The sequence below is a fragment of the Quercus robur genome, chromosome 2 (genome assembly GCF_932294415.1).
Source record: "Quercus robur chromosome 2, dhQueRobu3.1, whole genome shotgun sequence".
NCBI classification, from domain to species: Eukaryota; Viridiplantae; Streptophyta; class Magnoliopsida; order Fagales; family Fagaceae; genus Quercus; species Quercus robur.
In genome coordinates, this window is record NC_065535.1 from 85,324,219 (window position 1) to 85,336,319 (window position 12,101).

Here is a 12,101-nt window from a genome sequence, read left to right on the forward strand (position 1 = left end):
AAGGGCGAAGTATGATTGCCCACTCCCCTCAAGTATCATGTGAATAGATAGAAAACTGATGACTTTGAGCTATTTAAGTTGTAAATACAGCTTTGCAAGGGTAGGTTTTCAGTTCAAGCAGAATACTTTCAATCCTTGCAGCCTCCATTGGATGTAATAAATAAAAATAAAAAAATTTTATTATTGAAGAACTCATTGCTTTTAAGTAAGGATGCCTTGGACCATATAAGCTTATCAGATAAAATATAAAACCACCACTCACACCTAAAAATAAAAGGAAAAAGAAAATAAGAGGCCACCATCACATCAGGATAAAATATAATGCATTGACAGAAAAATGATAATGTCACGACAATTAGAACTTTGATATTAGTAGAATTCTAATGTACCATGACTACAACTTTTGACAACTAAGCAGATTCGATATCTACCATCCCACTATACACGTAGACACTAGTATGCAGAATTGCCTAGAGTTATCTTCTCATTAGCAGCATGGTGCCTTCTCACTATTGCCTGCTGACTCCAGAATAGCCAAGTACTCAGATATGGCCTCACCTTCTTTAGTGACTTCAATGTCATAGTCTGTTAAAGCATCTCCTTTTGCTAGTTCATCAGCAAGTTCATCTTCCATCTCTACATCCCGCTCTTCTACTTCACTGGCAGTTGAAGGACCTCCAGCATCAGGAATTATTGGAATGGAAGAATTCGCATTGTTATCAGCAGAAATCGTTGGGTTTGGCTCAGATTCTAGATTGCTGTCTGCAGCAACTGAGGGGTTCGACTCAGATTGTGAGAGAAGTAGATGCATTGCTTGCTCCATAGTGCCACCAACCTGAAGAGCTGCAACCACTGCACACAAGAAACAATATCAGTTTGCTGCTTGCCCTAAAGAATGGCTACCCATTAACCCTGTGGGAGTGGTTTCAATGCAGGAAATTAACTAAAGCTTTTGATAACATTTGTTTCAATGCAGGAAATTAATTCTCACCCAGCGTTAAAGGAAACAATCAATTTGGTGGAAATTGTAGGAGTTTTCCACTTGTCTCAATTCCACAAATATATTAAATTTTGGGGGATTAAAAACAACAGTAAAATTTATGGTATTATCTTGTATAGGGCAAGAAGAATCAGTAAGAGGGAATTTAATGAAGGCGGTTATGTGACTTTACTTCCCAAAGTAACAGGTCTTCTAAAAACAGGGGTACAATCAATGACCTAGGGAAAATAAACATTAAAAACACTACTGTAAGTGGTACTGCAATATGTACTCTTCAATAAGTTACCTCTTGATCTTTCAAAGCCCATAAGTACAAGCTGTTCAATTGCAGCTTCTGATGCTCGCTGCTGCCTTTTCCTTTTCCTTGATTCAATGTCCACCTGGCAGGGAAGAATGTTAGCACTGATAAACAAATGAGATAACTTGAAACCAAAATTATTTCATGGGAAACTGCAAGGTGACCTGCATGGCAGAATTAGTTTCTGGATTTGTCAAATTATCCAGCGCCTGCTGAAAGTCATTTTCATTTCTTCGAAGGGCTTCAGCTGCAAGCTCCTTCTCAAACCTGCCAAATCAAGCGATTGTTAGCTTGACTAGTGACTATAAGGGTGTTTCTGCTATTCACCTATTTGGTTATGGACAGTAGGCATCACACTGAAGCTGCAGTTTAATAAAGTTCCCTTAAAATCAGACAGCAACAAGCTATCCTAATTTTACACTATTCTTTTTTGATAGTAAAAAAATTAAAAATTAAAATAGTGTAACATTCCTATACCTAAACCCTGAACTCTAAAAGTAATTCTGGCTGGCATCTTACCCAATGGAAACCAATTCATTCAATATCTTGAGATCCACAGCTTTCTTTGAGGGTGTCATTCCATACTTTTTTAGCTCCCTGCAAAACTTTTGAGCTCTAAATAAAAATACTGACAGGAAAAAAGAAGAAGACCAGAGTTAAATTTTAACAAGTCACACCCACGTTATATCGTTTTTTCGCTTCAAATCCTCCTCTCGTTTTCGTGCTCTCTTTGCCTTTTCCTCAACCAGAAAATCAACAGCACTTCCAATATCTTGATTGCTCATTCTCAGCGCTCTTTTTGAATCACGTTCTTTAAAACCCATGCTCATAACAAGTGATAAGGCTTCATCAGGCACCTGTAACTGAAATCAACAACAGAAGATTGGAATTGAGATGAGAGAAACATAAAAAGAAGGTAAATATCAGAATCTGAAAAGGTGAGGAGGTTAGATTTGAGGGGAGTGGGCTGCTCATCTAGGTTTGAATCTTATTGAGTGGTCTGCTAGAGATCAAACATTGGGAGTATGGAAAATGAACAGCTTAGGCAATAACCAAAAAGTAATTTAATAATGATCCAGATACAGCTAAAGCAATATCTATAGTTATACACAAAATAACGAATATGGTAAGTGACAAATTTTTGTATAAAAATCATAAGTATTATGCATATGGATGTTGTAAATGCAGTGAACATTTCAAAATGATTTATTACAAATCCAAAAGCACTATTTACACATTCAACTAACCTGGGAGAATTTTGCTTGTGCAGAGGTCAATGCCTTCCTCGATTTATCAAACTGACCACTGTGATATGCCACCACCCCTTCCAGCAACTCCAGTCTTAAATGTCTATAAACAGAAAATTAAAATAAATTAGCTCACACTGCATATTCAAGAATCTCACAAATTAAAAAGTATGGTAAATTACAATAAACTACCCTGAGGTTTAGGGTAATACCAAGCACATCCAAAGGTTTTTAAAAATGACCAATCTGGTCCTTAAACACTAACGCCGTTTGTGCACTGTCTAATAAACCATTTTTTTTTGTTTTTTTTTGTTTTTCCTTTTCTTCTCTCTTTCCCTTCAGTCTTCACTCCAGAAAATTTCTCTCTCTCTCTCTCTCTCTCAAGCTCAAGCCATAAGGGTTTCAGACTCAATAAAGGACCAACAACTCTGCCACTGGAATGGTTCCAGATCTGGTTTACTCACAAAACTCATGCCATACGCTGCCGTTTAAAGCTGGGTGGTTAGGTTGTGATCTATGAGTATGGTGGCTGGGTCGCGATCTAGGAGGATGGTGGACGGTGGTTTCTAGGTCAAGTTGAGTGGTAGGCGGCAGTTGCTGGGTTGAGATGAGTGGTGGGTGGTGGTTGCAAGATCACAATCTGGAGCTCGCCATTGTGGGTATGGGTTTTTTTTTTTTTTTAAGATATGATTTGGGTTTGAGCTATGAATCGTGTGATTTTTTTTTTTTTTTTGATAGATATGAATCATGTGATGTTGGATGGTTGGGTTTGAGGAGGATAAATGGGTAGCAATAAGTGGTGCTGTGGTGGACGGTGGTTGCTGGGTCACATGATGCTTGCCATTGTGGGTCACGGTTTTGTTTTGAAATTTTTTTGATTTGGGTCTGTTTGAGGATGTTGGATGATTGATTGGTTGAGTTGATCTATGTTTGATTGAGTTGATCTATGTTTGATTCTCTTGTGTGATGCCGGATCTACTTGGGTTGATCATTGTAGTGAGATTTTTTTTTTTTTTTTTATTGCTCTGTAAATTTATTTTCCAAATGAGACTATGTATGGTTTTAGAAAATGAGTACAAGTTTAGTGAGCTTTTTTTTTGAATGTTTCTTAAATACATGGTCATGTATAACCTTTGGATACTGATTTGAGCTTGATAGTGAGAGAGAGAGAGAGAGAGAGAGAGAGAGAGAGAGGAGTTTATGTTCTGGGAAAAGAAGAGAGAAAATGAAGAAATGAAGAATATAAATGAACTAGAAAGTTATTTGGGAGAGAGTTAACAAACGGCATTACACAGTGTTAGTGTTTAAGGACCAAATTGGTCATTTTTAAACCTTTGAATGTGCTTGGTATTACCCCTAACCTCAGGGTAGGTCACTGTAATTTACCCTAAAAAGTAAAAGCATACGTATGAATACTCACATTGCAAGCTCTGGATGGCGACCAGCTTGGAGGAGTGTGACACGAGAGGAGTCCTTCCCATGAGCACGTTCAATTCCTTCTCTAGCCTTTTCCAGGCGTGCTCCTGCCACTGAGAGCCATCTGATGTCTCGAAGCATGAAATAGCACCACACCATGTCTATTTGCAGTATTGGGACATTGTCAATCAGCTGAACAGCAAACGAGACATCAACATAAAACAGAGGATACTCTATAACAACAAAGAAACTGAAATTTTCTCAAGAGTTTTGAATGTCAACAGCATGAAATTGATGATGTTACATTTACAGACTCTACAAAGAATTCAACATGCCATAATTTACATAGGGTAGCTTTAAGTATTTTCAAATTCTAAGATGCACAAAGTAACTTAGGTCTCGTTGAGTGAAATTTGAGAATTAGCTCATGAAAGCTTGGGTATTCAACTATTTACAACTGGTGCATAATCAAATGTAAAGACAAATAAGAAGAAATACATTTATTTTTGCTTACTTAAAAACCCAAGCAAACATATTTCCTTGAATTTTCAAAAACTCAACTTTGACTCTGATGGTCACAAGCAATTTATATACAAAAATGCGTGTTCTGCAAGCAGCTCAGCCAAATGGTTTCCTTTAAAATGCAGTAACTCAGAGCAACTTTCAGCTCTTTCAACTAAATGACAAAAGACACCACACCACAAATGGCTCGCAAAGTCATTTGTCATCAATAATTTTAATTCTATCAACAGACCATATTAATATAGAAGAAAGAACAGCTCACTCACCTCAATGACCTTTGAATTGCACAGAGAGAAAGCCTCCTACAAGAAAGAATTAAACCAACTGGGATTATTCACAGGAAAATACTTTACTGAACATTGCCATAACCAACTTCCCATGCAAACAGGACAAAAAGTGGTTAGTGTAAGGTTAAAATTTATCAATTAATCAAGATTCAGGGTAAAAAAAAAAAAGGAAAGAGAGGAGATTGTCAATGATTAAGATGGGTATGCATGATAATATATGATTACTGAAAAAAATCACAAACAACTGATAAGGGGCGAAAACCTTAGAAAGGGTTTAAACTTTAGAGCCGATACATATCCCCCATGGTCATGAACTGAAGTACTTACTAAAAATTGCATTTGATTAGTTCGTTTTGACATAGATCTCAAGAGATGCATCAAATTGACAACTGTTGGGGGTCTTAGGTAGTCAAAGAATATACAGCATTGCATTTTTTTAGTCCCTTTAAGAGAGAGAGAGAGAGAGAGAGAGAGAGAGAGAGGGGTAACTCTTTTCACATTTTAAAAATCCAAAATTCAAAATCATGGAAAGCACATCAGATTAATTTTATTATTCCTTAAAAGATTCTACTATGTTAAAAAATCTACTATGCAACTAATTCAATCGCATTCACCATTTACAAAAATACTGCAACTGACCTCTCCCATGGTAAGCACTTCTAATGCATCTTTGTAATTCTCCCTCCTAATTAGTTGCTTTGCATTTGTGTGAAGCATCAGGCCCATCATGACTGCCCTGTAACATAATAGCCCAAATATTCAGCATCGAGAACGGGATCATAGACCCCTTAAATACCTCAACAAAGGAATTACTTGTTCACATCTAGCAGCACTTTCAAAATGTTACAAGCCAAATCTAATTATTTATCATACCGCTGATCAGTTTCAGATCCCAAATGTACTGTCTTTCCACTTTGATCTTCAAGTTCTATATTGAAGTCTTCAATTGGTAATGAACCATCTGCATGCCTTTTGGCCAGTGCTGTGGCAGCTGCCCTGTTGTGATAGAGACACCAACCAAAAAATATGTAAATAAAAAGGAGCCGCCCACAAGTTAGAAAGAAGAAAAGATGCACACAAAGCAACAAAATAAACAACAGATGGATCTCTATGATGCAGGGAGAGCAGCGAAAATTATCTCAAATTTTTACTTATTTGAGATACCTGATCTCATATTAGAATTTTTGACTTGCATGGAGTGAAATAGCCTAATATGATGGTGCTTTCAATAGATCAAGATAAGGCTGTATCATTTGTTCCATCCATTGATTTTATCAATCCATTTAAATTTAATATGGTGGAACAGAAAGCTTTTTTGTTCTTACCACAACTAGAAGTTCTTCAATAGTTGGTGCAAGTGTCAAGTGCAAAAGTTCAAATTCTTAAACACATCAAAATTCAAGGTAAAATTTTCTTCAATCAGGGGAGAATGATGCAGAGAAAGGTGCCAGAATTAGTTCAAATTTTATTGTCTCAAATGTTACTTATTTGAGATACCTGATGTCCTATTTGAAAATTTAAAATTGGACTTTCATGTTGTTGAGGATTATATGGAAGGTAATTTTGACTCAATGAACTCTTGAAGCTTTTTAAAAAGAGGCTCCAGGAATAGGTTTGAGTAGTGAATTTTGAACAGTATTTCTGTTCAGAGATGTTTCTCTATAGCTTGGTGGTGATTCCAAGCACCCTCAGGTAGTATAATGAAGTCTACGGTTTATTTATTTCTTTATTTAAATTCTTATTTTTGCTTGTTCAGTGTGTATCATCATTTCATTTGGTCATCAACAAGGAAAAATCAAATTATGTATGCCCACCAATATAAACCTAAAAGATTAGGTGTTACAATCATGTTACAGATAATGCAATCCAATTATAGTTGGACCTTGTTGCAATGGAATGTGCCCTCTGTCCAAGCCATATGTTGTGGGTTTGAGCCAAGTATCAGCCTTTCCAAAATTGGAGGAAAGAATGTTTACTGATCACCTCTCCTAGACACTTACAGAAGCAGGAGACTTTTGTGTGGTATACAATCTTTTAGATAATGCAAGTCAGTAAATGAATTGCAATCTCATTGAGAGATATGCTGATGCAGATTGGTTGAGGGAGACGAAAATATTTCAAATGTAAAAAGCACCCAAGTAAGAAGACTGGACAAACAACAGTGTCCAGGATCTTTGCTACTTTTTTCATCATTCTCCCTACTCTATATTCATGTTCACTTTGTAATCCCTAAAATCTAAGACAGGGAATCAAAATTTTTCCTCAATAGAGAGAAAATGCAATAAATAAGAGGTTTAAAATCATATCAAGGAAGGGGGGGAGGGGAGAAAGCAAGGAATGGAAAGGCCCATTATGTCTATGTGTCCTATTTTTGGTCCTTTAGTCAAGAGTATGTCGTTAATTTAAGGCATGAGGCAATGCTGCAGATGAAGAGTACCCTATGAAGAAACTTACACATGTGGCAATTGATTAAAAATATTGGGCCATGCTTGGCAAGTCAGGGAGAAATATATAAGGTCATAGTGCACTAGATTGGTCAATCAACCAGCTTTCTCTAATGTTTTCCAAAGCATTTGCACAAATTATCAAGTCTTAAAAAATATTTTTCAGTTACTCCTTTTGCAATTAACAGGTTCATGGAAAACATACTATTGCAGTAGGTTTAATCCAAGGCAGCCTAAAAACAATTGAACTATTGTACTAGGTCCAAGGACCAGGTATATCAAGATACAGAACAACCTACCTATTCACCTAAGGTAACGCTTTGTAAACCATATTAACAGGAGCATATGATCTTAAATTTAGAAGATAAAAGTAGCACCTTTGAGTTTGGCTCCAAAGCAAAGGTGAGGGGAAAAGAAGATTTTCATTATTTTACAAATAAAAGAGTAAGATGACAACTTTCACTCAACTGTGTATAATAAAACAATTAGGCCTAGTAGTGAAAAGTTTCTTATGCTTTTATACCAAAACAACACCAAAAAGAACATTCAAAACTATATTTCTTTTCGACAGATTCTACAGCACCAGAAAATTATGAAAATACCAAAACAAAAACCTCCAAGTTCACTGAAATTTTACAGTGTTTCTTCAGAAATTTTAGTCCTTAAATTGAGAACAACCATAAAACGGTTATGCACTATAACTCAATTTTCTTTAAGCAATTCAATTCCCAAGTCATAGTGTAATGTAAATCTCATTAATCCATCGAAACTAACAATCCAAAAGACAACAAAACAAATAATGGAGAGAAACGCTGCAACCCCTATAAACCCAACAAATAGATAAAACCTGAATTAGAACTTAAGTTGCCAGCTAAATATTAAACGAGGAACACTTGCTCATTGAAAAACCAGAAATCCATTATACCAAGAAAACAAATTAAAGATAGAGAGCGTGAGTTAATCACCAATATAAAAAATTGATAAACATTTACCCTCTCTCTATCAAATGCAATGACCAGAACACATTACCTACAAAAAACACAAAAGCAGAAAAACATTCTATTTTCATCAAAATCAACAAATTCATGATCACAAAGCACAATCTAAACGCATTGCGAAGCAACCACAAACAATCAAAACAACATACGTTCTCGTCAAAATCAAAATCATTTCCTACAAACGCAAAAGCATAAGAACATCTCCTTTTCATCAAAATCAACAAAACCCATGATCACAAAACGCAATCCAAACGCAAGCCCAAGCACCCACAAAAAACTCAAACAACACACATTCTCGTCAAAATTAAGAAAACCCATGATCAAAAAAAGCAATCACAACAGCTTGGAAAATACTCACTTGACTCGGCTGAGTCTGTTAGAGCGTTCCTCCTCAGCCATCAACTCCACCCCCAAAGACTTTCCCTCCTCAACACAGACCCGACTGGCAAGTATCTTAGCGTTGTTCTTGACACCCAACTGGGTCAACTTCTCAGTCCCATCGCCATCTTTCAAGACCTTGCCTGCGCATATGAGATTGATCGACTCAGCGCCACAGCTTGATCGCTTCGCCACCTCTTCTCTCAACATGGGTACAGTCCACTCCTCCAATTCAACCTCTAGTATGCCTGCCCATGTGCCCGCTATCTTCAGTTTCGCCATCGAGAAAAGACACTCAGTCAGAGAGGATTTAGTGTGTTTGGATAGGCCTTAGCCTTATATGTGAGTCGTTGAGAGAACAAAGCTGCGAGGAATTTGCTTGGGGATTAAGTTAAGTCAATAGCTGTGTATTTGGAAACTACTATGATATGCTTTTGCTTTTTAGTTTTTACTACTTTATACAGTGCTTGTGATGTGTCACAACGCACTAGTCATTAGCCGCCAAGAAAGTAAGAACCGAATTTGCTTCCTTTGCCTTGTCAGTCCTCTAAGACAACCAAAAAAAAAAGGCAGAAAAAGCCATGTATATCATAATCTAGAATCTAAAAATATTTATAATTTAGATAAATTACAAAAAAAAAAAAAAATTTATTGTGCAACATATTATTATTGTGTTGGCAATTTTTATTGATTAAAAATAATTTAAATAATATTTTCACTAATCTTATTAATTATATTATATATATATATATATATATAAAACCGAAGCCTCTAAAACTCTCACAATTTTCCACGTCACCATTATTTTTTTTCTTTTTATTTTAGATTTTATACCTTATATATTTATTATTCCACGTCACCATTATTTTTTTTTTTCTTTTTATTTTAGATTTTATACCTTATATATTTATTATTCCACGTCACCATTATTTTTTTTTCTTTTTATTTTAGATTTTATACCTTATATATTATTTATTATTTAAATAACAAAAATAATTCATACTTAAACGGTGGAACCCCCGACTCTATTTTATAACCCTAAACTCAAAACCCTGAAGGGAGCCATTGTCTTTGCTCTGAAGATTGACACCAATGTGACTGAGGTTGAAGGAGATTTTGCGGTTGTTATCAATTTCCTTAACTCTGAAGGTTGCTGCCTGGCGGATTGTGTTCATGTGATTAAAGACTCTCAGGTAGAAGTAAATTAAAGATATTAATTTTATCTCTTTTTCCAGTGTCAAACGCAACGGTATTAATCCTGAGGATATATCTCTTTTTGTAATATGTGACAAAGTTTTGATTCAATAATATCACGGTCTTGATTCAATAAATCTTTGGTTTTGTAATATGTGACAAAGTTTTGATTCAATAATATCACGGTCTTGATTCAATAAATCTTTGGTTTTCAATGCGTGATTTTCTCCACCGTTGCCAACCTTTGCTTTCCAATGTAATGATTTTGGTAGTGTTCCTCGAGGTAAGCTTTCTTTTTCTCTTTATTTTTTTGGAGGGCTCATCCTCATGAAGAACACTGATTGTGCAGGGGTTATAAAGGTATTATATGAAAGAATTGATATATGAAGAACTATTATTATTATATTTTTTGGATATTGTTGGAAGTTTTTCAAATCTTAATTTATGAAGTGTGAGTAATATCTGAAGCATAAGTTCAGCCATTGTTCTCCCTCAAAAAAAAAAAAAAAAAAAAAAATCAACAATTGTGCAAGTTAACTCTAATTGTTATATATATATATATATACATATATATATATATATATATATATAAGTATATTCTTTATCTCAAGAGATAAAGCAACCTACTAAACAAAAAATTTTGGTCTGCTTTTACATATCTCATAATTTATTTAGTTAGTTTGTAGCATTTACATTATAGAATAATAACTACTACTTATGTGTGTATTGCTCATACAAAATAATCTATGCTTTTGTTAGTTTTGTGTTGAAGTTGGAAAAGCTGGTGTGTATTAGTTCCCATTTTATGAAGTGGTGGACCTAGATTTGGTTTGTTATCCATTTATGCTTTTGACAATATTTGATTGATGAAAATTGTGGTTATTTAATTTTTCTATATTATTGTTTTAGCTCTTACTAAATTATCAAATAGTCATAATACAATTGTAGGATAACTTATGTCTCTTAAATTTATGATTTGATTCCCTACAATATTTTTTTGGTTAATTGATATTGGTCTTACTTTACAAGAATCTAAAAATCTTGATACTTGCAGTTATTGTTGTGTGCTTATATTGCATCTTTTGATATGAAATTGTTGTTTATTTTTGTGTGCCACTTTCTATTTTGGTGAGCCTCTTACATATTTTCAAAAGAATGATTGCATCATTGAAGTAAATATTATGCTCTTCCATATAAATTCCTTTATAAAAATGTTGTCCTTAGTGTAGTCATCATAATCTCTCTCTAAATGCAATTCTTATATAATTATATTTGATGATCAAAGTGTATTCTCAACTGGTATTGTGAGGTGAAGTTTGTATATATATATTTTTTATGAACTTTTATATATAAATTGAATTACTTATTATCATTCATTTTTAAGTCACTATCTCTTCAAGCAAAAAATATATATATTTTTTATTAAATTATACCGTGCATCGCACGGGTTAGTATTATATATATAAAACCGAAGCCTTTGACTTTTGGTTAACCTCTCCACAATTTTTCCGCATCAACATTTTTTATTTATATTTTTTAATTTGATTTAATTCTTTTGATTTAATAGTACCAAATTGCAGAAAATTTGAGGAGGGAAGAGAGATTCCTAATAGGAGTCTCTCTCTCTTTTTTCCTTAATCCTAAAGTCTTTTTTTTGTACGTGAGTCTTTTTTTTTTTTTTTTGAAACCTAAAGTGAGTCCTTTTTTTTTTCTTTTAAAAAAAAAAAAATTCTAACGTGAGGTCTAATTAAAAAAAAATAATAATTATTTTTTAATCTTAATTCTAACATAAGTCTCACAAAAAGTCAAAAACTTCATTTTTATATTATATATAGATAATAATAATGATGTGGCAAGCTTTAAGAATATGAGAATGCAATTTGTAGATCTACTATCAAGATAACATATATTAGATTGGTAATAGATATTAGATTTAATTGCAGTTGAGTATTATGTGAAGTCATCACCATAGAATAGCCCACGCCGGGATGTATTATATGAAACCAATGATATGAAAGAAAAAGAATTTTTCTAAACCATTATATTGAACAAAAAATTACTTATTTTCATTCATTTTCAAGTTATACATTTTTTTTTTTTTTAAAGTCAAGTCATAGAACTTTAAGCAAAATAAATACTTTTTATTTTTATTTAACTATCCTGTGCATCGCACGGGTTAGCGACTAGTTTTATATAAATTTTATTGCAACAAAAATGGTCATTCTAATTATTTTTTTAAACATTTTATCTTGGAATCCAGATCTTCTCCATTGCACTTTGAAATGGAGATGGTCCATTTAAAGAATAGGATTTAAAT

At 34.0% G+C, this 12,101-nt stretch overlaps 1 protein-coding gene and 1 long non-coding RNA gene across 2 annotated transcripts; one reads left to right on the forward strand and one right to left on the reverse strand.

Annotated features, from left to right (window-relative positions):
- Positions 1–306: 306 nt before the first annotated feature.
- LOC126715497 (uncharacterized) lies at positions 307–9,020 on the reverse strand. The gene is made up of 11 exons (XM_050416119.1): positions 8,571–9,020; positions 5,644–5,766; positions 5,410–5,506; positions 4,750–4,785; positions 3,966–4,153; positions 2,546–2,648; positions 1,980–2,161; positions 1,818–1,895; positions 1,463–1,565; positions 1,287–1,380; positions 307–852 (listed from the first exon to the last, which is right to left on the reverse strand). Exons 1-11 carry the CDS (start codon positions 8,870–8,872, stop codon positions 488–490), a joined length of 1,671 nt encoding a protein of 556 aa, XP_050272076.1. The 5' UTR covers positions 8,873–9,020; the 3' UTR covers positions 307–487.
- Positions 2,854–3,607, forward strand: LOC126715498 (uncharacterized). The gene is made up of 2 exons (XR_007651871.1): positions 2,854–3,204; positions 3,284–3,607. It is a non-coding gene; the product is annotated as an uncharacterized LOC126715498 (long non-coding RNA).
- Positions 9,021–12,101: the final 3,081 nt, after the last annotated feature.

Excerpts from the sequence above, each read along its gene's own strand:
- LOC126715497 (XM_050416119.1), bottom strand. The coding sequence starts at position 8,872 with ATGGCGAAACTGAAGATAGCGGGCACATGGGCAGGCATACTAGAGGTT. Across the intron at positions 2,162-2,545 it reads CACAAGCAAAATTCTCCCAG|TTACAGGTGCCTGATGAAGC; the intron begins GTTAGTTGAATG and ends TGTTGATTTCAG. Across the intron at positions 1,566-1,817 it reads AATGAATTGGTTTCCATTGG|GTTTGAGAAGGAGCTTGCAG; the intron begins GTAAGATGCCAG and ends TTGATTTGGCAG.